Genomic DNA, 15,371 nt, shown 5'->3' on the forward strand with positions numbered 1-15,371 from the left:
CAGGAAGCACTTAAATTATCTTTGTTATTTCACTTGAGAAAGCAAAGGTTCATAAAATAGTATGCTTTAGAAGTCCTACCAGAACTGCTGAACACCCTACTTTTATTTTTGATACAACTTTTTAAAATCCTTCAAAATCCATAAATACTTTAGGAAAGTTTATATTTTTCCCTTTTATATTTTCTACTGAAGAATCACTTCCTGAGAGAGGCCTTCCCTATCACCATATCCTAAATATCAGACCCATTACCCCAGTCCCTTGCTTCACTTTTGTTTTTATTCATAACATTTGTAATTTCTTGATTTTATATATCCTTTTATTGTTTTGAGTTCTTTTTCCTCCACTAGGACATAAATCATGTTGCGGCAACAGCTTTCTCCCTGTTCCCTGCTGTGTTCCTCATATGCTAGGCATTTGAATGTGTGTTGAATGAATGAGTGAATGAATGAAGAAAATAAACACACCAGGTAACCCAAAAGGAAGCAATGACTTTTGTTTATACTACCTAATACAACCTAATGCAGTGTTGGAGTCACACACTTTTCATGTAAAACCTCTGTATTATTTAGCATTTGCTGATATTTGCAAAGCAGTTATAGCAAATCTTACTATAATCTCAAGGATGTATTAGGCAAACTCACAGTATTCATAATGCAGAAGTCAGCCAATATAAACACAGTGTGTGAAGATATTAAATGATAAGCCCAAACTTGGACATCTTATCTGACCCTAGAGCATTGAAAATATTTCAGTTGCTGCTACTCAGGGTTCTATTTTACATAATTAGTTAAAAAAGGAGTGTTATGATCTAGATATGAGGTGCTCCCCAAAAGCTTATATGTGAGACAATGTAAGAAATTTAGAGACAAAATGATAAGGTTATTAGCGTTTTAACCTAATCAGTGCATTGATCCCCTGATAGGGATTAACTGAATGGTAACTGTAGACAGGTAGGGTGTGACTGGAGGAGGTGGGTCCCAGGGGGCTTGCCTTTGGAGTAGATGTTTTGCCCTTGTCTCTCACTCTGCTTCCTGGTCCCACATTCCCAGCTGCTTTCCTCCACCACACCCTCCTCATCTCGAGCCCTGAGCAATGGAACTGGCTTTCTGTGGACTGAGACTCTGAAACCTTGATCCCCCAGATGAACTTTTCCTCTTCTAATTGTTCTTGGCAGGTCTGTCAGTTACAGAAGCAAAAAAGTTAAAAAGCTAGTCAGCTTTCCAATATTGTTACTGATACCACCGTTTACCAGTGACAAGTTCTGCTCCTTCTAATGTTGAAGATTGAACACTAGAGAAGCACGCCAAGGCAAGCATATTAAGCAGGTTTTATTCAAAGTAATAATACAGACTTCTCCCGGCAGGGAGAAGGGGGCCATGGCTGATGTTCTAAAGTCCCAAGAAGTGAGCGCACCCTACATCTTTTATAGGTTAAATTCTCTTTTGTTCTCCAGTTCTCTCCCCCCTTATCTCTCCTTCCTACCTACGTGACTAGGCCTGGTTTTGCATTAAGTGAAAAGCCATGGGCAGGGGGAGGGCCAAGGTGATTCAGGCAGGTAAGGGCCCAGGGGGCATTAATTAGCAGCTCCATGCTTGCAGTCCTTGATAAAGGCAGGTAAATTTGGTAATCAATGGACTCCGGAGATCCTTGACATTCCAGTCTTCCAGGGGCAGTCTCCAACTTCCAGAGGCAGATGGCTTCATGGCTTCATTTCCTCGATTTGACCCGATTCCCTATTTCTACACTAACTACCTGTCCTTAATTCTGGCTTCATTACTACGTCTCTTCTGTGTATAATCTCCTTAATAATCACCACTATTACTTAACTTTACATCTTGGGAATAAGGCCATTCTTTTATAAGTAAGTGATCTAATGTGTCTACAACACCACAAATGCCATAAATATGTTACATAAATTCAGGCTAGTGAAACTTAAGTGAGAATGAGAAAGAAGGCATTTAAAATAGAACATCCTTTTAGTGATACCCACATATTGATTTACTCACTTGTTCAATCAAGTAATCTACTATATACATATCTACCAGCAAATAATGTTGACAGGCAACTAAATATTCTAGAATGTATGTCAGGGGAACAGAGATAAATAAAATCCTGTCACTTCTGTAGAGGAAATTCAGTCTAGCGGGGAAGAGAGGAGCCTTGGAGGAGTGTGTCCGCATGTGCACATACACACACACACACACACACACACACACACACACACACACACAGGTGTATGTTTAGTATTCTTCTCATTTACCCACATGAGCTCTTCTGTCTTCTGAAAGCCCTGTCCTTCCATTAATCTGACTACTAACCAAATGATCATCTGTCCTAGTTCTCAAATGATCTGAAGACCAGTTGGTTACTCATAAATGCCATAATTTCCCATTTCTATACCAACAACTTTTCTCTATCTGCATTCAAGAGCCCCTTCTTTCCTCAAGCTTCAGAAAAAAAATTTTCTCTCCCATTATGTGAGCCAGGCTCATCCATCTGTCTTTGATGTGGTCTCTTATCTCCCAACATTTTCTTGCTTCTTCTGTAGTTTTTATGTATTTCTGTTTCCATTTCCGCTGGCTTTTTCTTCTCACCCTCTGCCTTGCTTCAAGTTATTTGCCACAGTCATCCTTGTGCTGCACTCAGCTGCCCCATTTAGACTCCCCAGAGCCAGTTGTGAACATCTCTTCCAACTTTACTTTCCCTAATGTCACATGGTAAATTGAAATGGCCCCACCATAGGGAGCTGCTTTACATAAAGGAAATGAGCAAATGCTGCCCCTCAGATGCCCCTTCCTGTCTCCACCCTTGGCTGGTATGCATTTAAGCAAACTGCTGCTGTGGGCCCTCCCCTTCCTCTAAAATCGAGCTCTTGGAAACAGTAGACTACTCTAAGCCTGTAAATTTGTTCACTTCACATCAAATCTCCAAACTTAGGACATCTTTTACCTCTCTGAGAAGTGTTATAACCAGGTGGAAATACTCCCTGTTAGTGACCTCCACACTATCTTCAATGCTGTTGAGCTCTTGCTTCCTGGAAACCTACTGTGACATCATGACACCATTCCTCCTGGTTCACCTCCATTTCCCCAATCATTTTCTTTCTCTGCTTCCCCTCCTATGTTATCTTTCTTTGCCTCTAATTATGGAAGCACTCCTGATGCTGGACACAGCCCTCTTCTACCCAATAATTTGACTAACTCGACAATGCCCATTGCATTGAATTATTGGTTCCCTTAATCACTGCCAAAAGTGAAGCTCCAGGTCAAACTATGAACTTGAGTTTCAGCTTGGCATAGGCACATTCCCTCTTAATATGCCCACCTTGTTATGTCACAGGCAACTGAAACTCAACACGTCAAACCCTTAATTTATTTTCTTTCCTATTAAATGTTACTCTACCTTGTATATTTCTCATTCAAAACAATGACCTCAATACCTACCAACCCAGCAAAGAGAAAAACCTGGGAGTACATTAGATTCCTTGATTTTGTTCATTCTGCAAGTCCAGTCGGTCTCTGAGTATCTTTCTGTTTCTCTTCCTGTAACACTACGTCTTCACACTGGGTACCTTCTTTTAGCTCCATATCATTTCTTTCATAGATTGTTGTCTTCCTGCTTTCTGTCAGACTCTTCAACAGCTCTCACCAGTGCTGCTAGAATGATATTTTAAACATTTAAATCAGATAAAGATTTTTCCTTAAAATCTTGCCAAGGCTCTTCATAGCTCCTGGAATCATTTTTTTATCGTATAATATTCTTCTCTTTGAAAGTAACAGAAGACACTACCCCACCCCCTCCCCGCATATTGCTTAAACAAAGTGGAACTAATGGCACTTGAGGATTTCAGGGAGGTTGAAAAATGTCCATGGGAACTGATGCCTAGACATATTTCAGTTCTGCTTTCTACTGTGTTGGCTCCAGTCTCAGGGTCAGCATGACAGCAAGATGCTGGCTGCCATGGCAGCTGTGTCACTTCTTAATTTTAATGTACAGCAAGCAAAAAAATAAGCCTAAAATTTCCCATCAGGAGAGTCATAATTATCTCAATGTGATTGGGCCATGTGCCAATCAATGTTGCTAGTAAATTATAAATATTGGCCTGAATTTGGACCACACCAGAGTTAGGAAAAATGGATTCCCAGATGGGGATTCAAATCTAGTTAATAGTAAATGACCAATGTCAAAGTTACAAAGTACGAATTTGGACTTTCCTCTATTTTCTTATCTAATAAATTCCCAAGAATGTAAGGCAGCTGACTCGTAGTTTAGAGGCTACCCTACATGGTATAAAGTGGTTGGTGTTCCATTTTCAGAGAATAGGGTCTTGTTGGAGATTGCTTACCAACCCACTTCTCACAGCAACAGGCCACTCTTAGAGTGCTCGTAGATGTCACAAGTGACTCCGGTTCCCTGGTTGTTGGGAAGTGGGTAGCTCAAAGTTGGGATGGAGATGAGCTGTTCCTTCCCCAGCTGCCTATGGCAGACATCATGTACTGTTCCTTTCCTCATCCCTCCATACAGTCAAGGTGCAAGGTTAGATGGCCCTTATAAACCTTTTGTGGCTCACCTCTTACTATGAACCTCTGACCTCTCCTTCTGTATTCTGAGATCCACTGTGCTGTTCCTGTACATGTCTTTCACACATCTTTTGTGCCTTGGTTAATACTGCAATCTCTGCATCTAAGTGGTCATCTTTCAAAAGTTGTGTCAAGTATCCTATTGTCTTATCTCTCTCTCTCTCTCTCCCCCTCCCCAACCCCTCTCTTTGGCTCTAGGGATTGAATCTGGGGCACTTTACCACTGAACAACATAACTAACCCCTTTTTATTTTTTGTTTTGAGCCAGTGTCTCACTGAGTTGCTAAGGTTGGGCTCAAACTTGCAATTACTCTTTATGTGAGGAAACTGCTGCTCTTCATTTTGTGCCTCAGCTGTGCTTATAAGAACATTTGTCATAGTTTCTATAACACATTACTATATTCCTGTATTTATGTTTGTCTATTTCTGCTATACTGCACAATCCTTGATAGCAGGGAACACACTTCATTAATTCTTATTTTCCTAACACAGTGCCTGACACATTGCAGGTACTCAGTAAACATTAGATGAATGAATAAGTAATATAAAAATTGTGTAGAAACTATGGAAGGGACACGAGTGAAAGCTAGGAGGGATAAGTTGGATACTATTTCTTACTCTAAGATTGCACAGTGGAGACCATTAAACACATATATTCTTGCAATATGGATAACTGTAACTATCTGAACTCTTGATACACAAATATTTGCTATACAATTTTGCAAAAGTGTTATATGTACAAAAATGGAAATGTTTAAATGATAGGTGAGTCCATGTAGGAGGATGTAGAATGTCTGCTGATTGGATTACAGCAGTGTCTTCTAAGTAGTATAAAATGTGAAGAGTAAGCCCAAAAGACCAAAAAGTTACATTCATTAAAAGAAGCATGGATGACTCAAGTCTATGGAGAAAGATGGACTCATAAAAGAAATGACCTCTATCCACAATGCTTAGGATATTTTTCTATATGTAAGAAAATTTAAAACAACATAATAGTGTGATTATTAGTATGTTTAAAATCTAAAGAAGAATCTCCTGCAGTGGATAGAGAATCTTTGAAACCAAACACATACTACTGAAAGCACCATACGTCTTTGAAGATCTGAAGAAGGAGATGAAAGACTTTGACCATTTGGTAAAGGAGCTGAGTTTCCGCTGCAAGTCTGGGATGCTACAAAAGGTTTAAACGCTATGCAAAAGACCATCATTTGATGTTCACAGATGAAGGAGTTTCTTGGTAATGAGGTTTCAGCAGTTTTTCCAGTAAATTGCAAACAAACAAAAACTATTGACAAATTTAGCAAACAGATTTTCACTACAAATTCCTTGATGAATTTTTACCTTCTATAAATGAATGTCAACTTATCAGAAGACAAGAACAAATAGCCAGGATGTTAAGCATCCAAAGATAGGCCGATATAATGTCGAAGTGTTAAACTGTAAAGGTGATGTTAAACTAGAACCTATGTACTTGTGTCACTCTGAAAATTTAAGGGCCCTTAAGAAATGTGGAGAAGTGAAATGCCTGGCATGCAGTTCTCAAATCATAGAGCTTTCCTCAAAAAAAAAAAAAAAAAAAAAAAAAGCATTCAGTCATTATCCAAGGAGTCATGGTTTGTGACAGTACATTTCTTAGGAGTATGAAGTTTTAGGACATTAAATATTGGGGCTGTGATTTTGGCAAATTTTTATTTAAAAAATAAAGGGCCAATGAAGAAGTTGCTGTGAAGAAACTCATCAGCTAAGAAAACTCTCTTTAGGAACTGTTCCCAGTTCTTTTTGCTGGTGGTGACATCATCTCTCCAAGGAGGAGCTGGGTACCTTGGCCAATGCTGGCTTGCTCTCTGCTGTTGGAGTCACTTTCTGTTTAGCTTCAAAAGGTGGCAGCTCCTTAGTTTTTACTTAGAATCAAGCATGTCTGGCAGAATGAAAGCCAAAGCCTGTTAGGGAAAAGTCAGTTCTTCTCCAGTCTCAGTGAAAGAGACTTGTTAAGAGAAGTGAATTGATCATGTAGGGTGTTTTCAAATAATACCCTAAAGAAGAAAGCATTTGCCTAAGCAGAGTGGTGTGCAAATATCTTTCTTGAAATTTCTATCCATGAACAATGCCTCACTCCTGAATTGCAATATTCCCTAAGAAGTAAGTATTGTCCAGTACTGGGCTGATTAGTTATTACATAAAGCTCTTATCCTCTAAGATTTCTCTGGCAGAAGGCTGTTTTTCTCCTGTTTTGAATCTGTATCTTTCATGCAGATGCCTTCAATGTCAAACAGAAGAAAAATCAACAATTTGCATGACAATAATAATATAGCAATTCAACTATAATCAATTTAGTGGATCAAGTGGGTGTTTTTTTGGTTGTTTATTCTTGATAATAAGCGATGCTAGATAGAATAGCAAGTAGAATAAGAAAGCAAGGTATAATTATTGCTCTTGAGAAACTAGTAGGACCCCGATTAAATAAGTGATTTAGTAACTATTGAATTTCTTTTGCTTTGGCACATCTTCTAAAAGATCTAAAAATAATCATACTTTACATAAATATTGCCATATCTTCTCTTGTCTGTTCTTTTGTTATAACAAAAGGATGTTCTCCCACCCCCATACCCAGAAACTTCAAATTCAATATTTCTTAAGTTGATAACTATTTCTTACATAGTTAAATAATATCATCATGTCCTGTTAACACACAGTGCTCACCTTTTGCAGACATGCAAACCATAACGAAAGGGAAATCTGATAAGTACTCCAATAGAAATATGTGTAACATGTGAAGCAGATTTAATTATTCCAAGTTTTAAGTTGTAGGACTGAACTCTGCAAGACTGATAGTTTTTCTGATCAAGAAGGAAGGGGACATTTCTGGAAGTGGGAACATAATGATCAATCTGTTTATTCTGAAACATATGGACATGGGAAGTGTTTAATTTATTCAAAGAGAAACTAGCACATGTTGCCAGGGCTTGGGGAGGAGAAGGGGTGGAGGAAGTTCAGGAAGAAGATTGATAAGGCGACCGAGGCTGTGCTGTGAAGGGCCTTGAAGCAGTGTTTGGGCAAAATGAATCTATTTTATATACTGTATTATATTCCTAAATGCAGTGTGTTCATAGGATGATTTCCCTCTCTTCTCCCTAGTTAATTCTGAATGTTAAAATACTTATGTTCTGAGAACACAGAAAGATTAATTTAATGTGCCTAAGTATTTTTTAAATTCCAATCTGCTGCTTTGTTTCTTTCTGGTTTTAATTAAACTGATTTTTGGCAGTCATTTTTACTGGGTGATCCACATGGGATCAAACCTTTTGTGACTCATCAAAATTTGTAAGTTCTAAAAACATTAGCCCATTTAGATAGATCACATTTTTAAAAAATGCTTATTTATTTAGTGCTACCCTTGAGTACAATTTTGTACACCTGAAAAATGTAAGTTTTGAACTGAGAATTCAATTTCACTTTTGACTGTCTGCAAAGTACAGAGTGCTGTGCTAGGCTTTCTGTGGATGGTGGAGATGGATTCACTGAATAGAAATAATCTAACGTGGGTTGACACAAGCCAGAAAATAGAGAACAGGCCATGTTGAAGAGGATCCCATGTGTAATATTTAGATAGGGAGTCTTCAGAGGTTTTCTAAACAAGAAATTTGCACGTATAAGTGCTTTGCCTTAATGAAATTAATTTGTAATGTGGTTTGGAGGGTTAGAGATCAGTGCAATCATTTCTACCCAGCAAGGAGCAGCCGAGCAGCCATGTAGTCCAGAGCACAATGCCTGGGAAGTTCAAGCATTCACCAGATAATGCCGAGTCTAAGCACTAAGGATTTTAAATTGCAGAGAACTTTTTTTTTTTTAAATTTTTTTTAAAGAAAAGCTATTTTTTTTTCCAATTAGGACATTGGTCTATTCTTATGAATTTTATGTATGGTTCAAATGCTTTTAAAAATGTGGGGGATAAAAGCTTGTTAAGACAAAAGATAAGTAAGGACTTAAACTTGAGTAATAGAAATAGAAAGGAGACAATGACTTTAAGATATATGATTGAGCAGTAAACAAAACAAAAACAAGATCTGGTAACTGTTGATTATTTAATTGGAAATAATTATTCTGGAAGTCAAGAAGAAAAGATTAAATTCACAGATAAAAAATTGAGAATTATTTACTGGGAAAGTTCCACTAGAAGAGCTTTGAAGTATAGCAAAATATAGGAAAGTGGTGACATGATCAATGAAGAACTGTAAGAGCTGGGCGAGTCTGGGCTTTTCAGGCTCCTGGGAGTCAGGGAGGAGAGGGAGCGCCAGGGCAAGTGAGCAGAGTGGAGTCTGACGGACAGCTCTGGCCTCAGTGGTTAGATGGTTGACTGGTGATGAGAACACTGAGTCAGAAACTAGAGAACAGAATTGGAAGTGAAAAGGAGAAAGCATGGATACAGAGTAATCTTTTGTGGAGTCTGTCAATGAGGAGAAGTGGGAGAAAAGCATAGTTTGAAGTCATGGCAAACAGAAGCTATAAAGGGTCAAGGACACAGAGGAGAAAGAACCAGTAGGAGGCAGGCATGAAAGATAAAGCCCAAAGAGGAGCTTATGATTACATGAAGGTTTAGGAGAAGATGAGATCAGTGCACAGGTAGAGAAATGGTCTTTGTAGTTCTTATAAAAATAAATAAAAATGTCTCAGAAAATTATAATGATAATGAATTATATTTAGTTATTCTGAAGAAAACAATTGCAAACTTCAGTTTTAGTGTAGTATTTATTTACAGTAATATTTATTTAAAAATTACTGTAAAGTCATAGTTGATTATTTCTCTGGCTATGATAAATATTTCCTATAATTTGAACATGGAGGGTATTTCTGAAGTGAAGGTTTAGGATAATCACAAACATAACCAGGTCTCTGTGATAAATACTTTAGACCAATTACTGACATGCTCAATTGAATACTAATACCTCCCATGAAATGACTTTAACACAAGTGAAATGACAGCTGCACTGCAGTGAGAGGACACATAAAGCTTTGCATTAGCTCGTCTCCAAGGTTACCATCTGTGCTGATCTGAAGTTGCAGTGTGTGGGCTTTCTCAACTTGTGCCAAGACCATATTTTAGGGTAGGTATCAATAGGGTATAAGAACAGCTTGGAAGGTCTTTGAGTCCTTTATTTGGGTGACATCATGCTGCTCCTAATCACCCTCCTAATCTAAATTGTTCTAGAGAGATGTATTTCCTTATCCTTCCTGCTAGAAATTTTGTGTGATCATTACAGAAACAGATAGAATGTCAGGATTGACCCCACTTTGCATATATAAACAATGAAATTTGAATTTACTTATATCACTAGAGTACGTTCTGAATAAAATCGAGAGGCAAAACAGATTTGGGAAATGGACCTCTCTGGATCTTTCATAATTAACATTTCATAATTAAGAAAAAATCTTCAAGCAAATGTAAAAATTAGTTTAAAAGTACATATGTTTTAGAAGCATCAAACCTATAAGTATGGTTCCAAATTAAGGAAATAGTATTTTTAGAGTTAAAAAGGAAAAGATCTTTCTCTTAGTTTAGCATTCTACAGAATTTTACATTTCATTAGTAGAATTTGTAGTATCAGGCTAAGGGTTGTTGTTTAATGAATGAAAGAATTTGATATTGCCTGCCACATAGTAAGAGTTAGAGAAATGATAATGGCAATGGTCATGATGCCAGAAATTCCTCAGAAGTATAGAAGTTTATTCGGATTCTTTCAACATTTATTGAACACCTTCTCTGACTCAGGTATGGTGCTAGGCCTTAGGTTTAAAAGGTTCTTAAGATCTGCTGTCTGTCTTCAAGGAATTTATAATCTAGAGGAAATCCAGATCAGCATCAAGTAATTATACCATCCTTTCTAGTGGTTTTCATGAATTACAAAAAAGTTGTTATCAAAGAATCTAAGAGGATGCACTTGATGGAGGATTTGGAAAGTTTGGAAGAAAGGTTATCCATGTTGAGAAACCAGTGAAGCAGAGGGCATGCATGTACAGGCAAAGGGAGGATCATGTGAAAGGCCACATGCTACATGACTACAAGCTACATGCTGTGCATCTTGCCTTGATCCTTGAAAAATTTTGTTACATACGATTAGAAGTGAAAGAAAACATGGAGTCACTGATAAGAATCTGAACTTGGTAGTGCAGGCCAGGCTTAGGAAGGAACATGGTAACCAAGAAAGCTGAATTTGAACAGGGAGTTTAGGTTAAGGAATATTGATCCATAGGGTTAGTTCATGGGGGAACCAGAAAGCAAGTAAAATTTGAAATGTTCTAATATTTGCCTGAGAGTTTGTTTTGCTAACATATATTTTGAATCTTTATCATTATTCTTTCCTTAATTGCTCATATTATGCCCATCATCTCTTGGGGTGCCCTGGTTGGACTTCAAATGTATCACCAGTGTAATACATCAGCTAAAACCAGTCCAGTGGAGCATTGGTCTAACCCAGTTTGAAATTATGCTGTCATGTTTTTGTTTATCCTTTTGGATTCAAACTATCTTTAAGCAAAGAAATATAATTCATATATATACCTAGCACTTACGTTGCTTATGGTCAAAATCTTTAGGCATTTTGATTTTTATTTCAAGAAACTTTTTATCAGTTTATTATCTTAAATATGAGATATGCAAAACCTATATTTATCATGTAGTAGGTTATTTAAATCAATATTCATGGAATTTTAAGATTTTAATGATACAAACACATTCATGGGACTAGGTTATGAAAATGCTTTCTTCTCTTAAATAAAATCACTTTAGTAAAGTTATTTTTAGACATTGTATTACCAAATGCAAAGTAATTACAACATGAACTTAATATAGTATCTTTTTCAGCTGGGTATGAAGCCTAAAGTCTTATTCCTGAATAAAATGATTAAAATAAATAAATAAATAAATAAATAAATAAATAAAATACTATTTTATTTAACTTTGTGCTAAAAAGGTGACCTAAAGTGCACAGTTATGTTTGTGTTTGTGACTGGGCACTCAAGGAAAGTCAATTCATTCCATGTATTTTGAAAAGGTTCCTCCAACATGAAAATAAACTGCTTTTCTCTTGTGGCAAAGGGCAGATGGTGGTTCATAGGAGTGTTAGAATTTTGGCTGAAAGCTATAAATTCATACTCAAGTGTGGAGACTGATGTCAAAGATTTGTATAAGGATTATGAATCATAAAAATAAACAGAAAATTTATATTTGCCTAAAGGTCCTAAAGGTGTTTTCTTTGAAAAAATTGTAATGAATCTTTTAATGTCATTTAAAGGAATAGCCCACTACTGAGGGCTTTGAAAAACATCACATCATAAAAATATAAATGATATAGGCACCCAAAGTTTACTGAGATGAACAACACAAAAATGATTCTGGGATCCAGTTTCTTTATGTGTTATTTTTACATTCTGCAGAAGCAAACAAATCTGGAAGTGTGGACTTCAATTTTATATTCTCTCATTCCAAAAAAGACTTAGAATGGATTTTATATGTATTTATGCAAACAGTATATATTTGTGTGCATATGGGTACCTGTTAATCAAAATAACAGGTTAAAAATTGAAGTTGGCAAGAAATGGGGGGAAAGGTTTAAAAAAAGTTAGAGGTCTATGCAGAGATCTTGCATAGTTTTTAACGAAATGTCACAAATTTATTTCAGAATTGTCCATAAGTTAAAGCAAGGAAAGAAGTATAGAAAGTTGCATTAAAATCCTAGAGCAAAAGTAAATGAGAAATTCAGAATAGCAGTTTTCCAAGTATTGAAACCTAATGATCTTTTTCTCATATTGGAACTTTGTACTCATGTAGGCAACATTTTTTCTCTTGGTGGACATTGCAACAAACCCAAGAGTGGATTTCATAAACGTGGTTTTGCTTCTTTGTTATTTTTCCTAATGATTTGTCTGGATGTGAACTCCTGGACAAACTCCAAAGTTTAATTCAGTAAAAGAAATTGGATTAGATATTAAATTAATGACATCCAGATACACAGCTCTCTAAAGATAGAATTAAGTATATCCAGAAGAATGAACTGCATCAGATGCTATTCCATACATATTTTTCTTAGATAAAAATATGGCAATACAGAATGTGAAAGACTGAAGAGAACTATTTTGGTGATAGAATTTGGAGTTTCCATGTTCTCAGTATGTAAGTCTATATGCTTTAACAGTTGGCCAAGGACAGGGTAGAACTGAAAGGCTCTTTTGGAGTGTAAGCAGATGATTTAGGACATGGGTTTTCATTGCTGCTTAGCTTATCCCACTGCATGTCAAAATCACTCTGGTAGTCAGGATCTGGCAAAATTAGAATCCATTAAAATTAGAGCTTAAATGTGCATGCCTTTGTACACATACAGCAATTTTCATAGTGTATTTTTTTAAAAAAATGCCTCTGTTAATTAAGACAATGAGTTTTCATGTGTAAATAATATAGTTAATTAATCTTTGTATCCTTAGTACTCAGTTTGACCATGGTAAATAGGGTGCCATAAATATTTTTTTAACTTATGATTGAAGAAAGCTGAAGCTTGATATTTAAAATTATAAATCAAATATGTACAAATTTCAACAAATACTTGGCTTATTTCACCTCCCCTCTGTCCCTTGTCTGACATTTTGCAGTAGGTACAAAATCATAAATGCCTCATAAGTTAAGGTCACTGAGTTTCAAACATGGTGGCAGACACTGCTGGTTTTCTCCCAGTTCTACTTCCCGCCTTCCTCACTGATTGACACCCCTTAGTTGTAGTTGGGCATACAGATGCCTAAAAAATAGCTGTGTTTTCCCGTCTTCCTTTGAGGGATAGTGGCCAAGTGAGTAAGCTCTGGCCAATAAAATGCAAACAGCAATGTCATGTGTAAATTTTAGGACATGTCCTTCTTTTCTTCTTCCTCTTTTTGTGCTGGCTAGAATGCAGATACAGTCCCTGGAGCTCAGCAGCCTCTGAGGCCTTGAAGAGGAAGCACGTGTTGAGAATGGGGAATGGCAAGAAAGAAGGAGACACATCCTTTGAGTTCTTAGACTTGCTGCTGTATTCTCCTTGGACTTGAGATTTATTTATATGAGAAATAAACAAATTATCTTTTCTAATCCATTTTGATTTGGGATTATTTTTGAAACTTGTAACTAAGTTTAATAATAACAATTTTTGGAATTCCTCCTTGAGAGATCCTTCCCAATTCCCTATGACTGTGTGAAAGCCCCTCTTATATGCTCCCATATGCCTGCTCTGTGCCCTTTTGATAGCACTTTCTCTATTTTGTTAAAATGACATTTTTACATAAATCATTCTTTGAGAGTGAAGCCATTGTCCTTTCCATGCTTCATGGATCTTTATGTCCAACCTGTGCCTCTGATAGCATTAGTGCACATAGTACATGCTCTGTAAATGTTTCTTGAATTGAAGGACCAGAACTCATTCAAGTGCTAGTATAGTACATGAATTCTTTATACCTTAAGAAAAATTGGCTCAAGTCTATAGCACCCTGTATATAGTGGATGCTCAGTAAATACCTGTGAAGATGTGTGTAATGTGAATATATATACTCTGACTTTCCCTCCCCTGTGCTACTAAGTATAAATTTCCATTCACTTAGATTTATTTGTAGCTAATGATTTTTTGTTAAAGGTTAGGATGTGATCATAACTCAGGCCAAGAATTTTTTTAATATCTTCTATGGATTAATTAGAATCTTTGTTCTGATTTTTTTTATAATTTATTTATTTATTTTTCCAGTTTTTACAGGCTGTGTTTTGATTGAGTTTACATAAATGAGGTACAACTTTTTGCTTCTAAGGCTGTGCATATTGTAGATTCATACCATTCATGTAATCATACATGTACATAGGGTAACGATGTCTGTGTCATTCTGATACTTTTATCACAAATGTTTAATTTATCACAAATATATATGTAAAAATGTTTAGAGAGCATAACCTTTTTGTTATTATTTTTCATTTGTTCTAATTACTTATGCATGACAGTAGAATGCGTTTTGACACATCATACATAAATGGAGTATAACTTCTCATTCTTCTGGTTGTACATGATGTAGAATTACACCAATCATGTAATTATATATATGCACATAGGGTAATAATCTTATGGAGAAAACAATTGTCTCCAAAACACATATTATTGCTTTCCTGTATTATCTTCTTCAGGGAATGAACATATCAATAACCTTCTGATTGGTTTTAAAGGTAAGGCATTCATCTCTTCATATGGCTGGCTTAATTTCATCATTGGATTATGAAATGCCTTATATTTTAGAAAAAAATATATTTTATTTCACGTGCCTTATGTCATGACACAACTATCAACTGATTGAAATAAATCTGTGGAAATCATATTGAACAGATACTGGAGACATTACTGTATTCTTTTCCTTCTTAGGTCCTCTCAAACTGTGAGTAGGTGATTTGTGCATCGTTTCAGCAGCAAAGCTAAAGTTGCCAGTGGTCTTGTCACGTGAATCTACTGATTCCCTGTTCTGAAATCAAGAGGAGACTCCTCTGCAAATTGCTGCAATGTCTGTATCTAATCTATCATGGTGAGTGAATTACTTTCTAAATGTAAATGATAATAAATATCTATCACAAGCAATATTTTATGAGACAGTTGTAGAGTCAGAACTTGGGAAGAAAGAGAACCTTAAAAATCTGGTTTTCAGAGGTTGCTATCTCATGTCAAGGGTAAGGAGAGTGACCTAAAATTTAAAGTTTGGTAGTGTCAGTGCAGTGACTAGAGACTCTGGAAAAAGTTTAGACC

At 36.4% G+C, this 15,371-nt stretch overlaps 1 protein-coding gene across 2 annotated transcripts in view; it reads left to right on the forward strand.

Moving 5' to 3' along the window:
- The window catches only part of OXR1 (oxidation resistance 1), a 431,786-nt gene that overhangs the window by 72,414 nt on the left and 344,001 nt on the right, over positions 1-15,371 (forward strand). For both annotated transcript variants that reach the window (XM_079105185.1, XM_079105187.1), the window contains exon 2: positions 14,997-15,153. In XM_079105185.1, the coding sequence (XP_078961311.1) occupies positions 15,131-15,153 (23 nt within the window). In that variant the 5' untranslated portion in view covers positions 14,997-15,130. The remainder of the gene's footprint in view (positions 1-14,996; positions 15,154-15,371) is intronic.

The sequence above is a fragment of the Sciurus vulgaris genome (assembly GCF_902686455.1).
Source record: "Sciurus vulgaris genome assembly, chromosome: 1".
Lineage (NCBI taxonomy): Eukaryota > Metazoa > Chordata > Mammalia > Rodentia > Sciuridae > Sciurus > Sciurus vulgaris.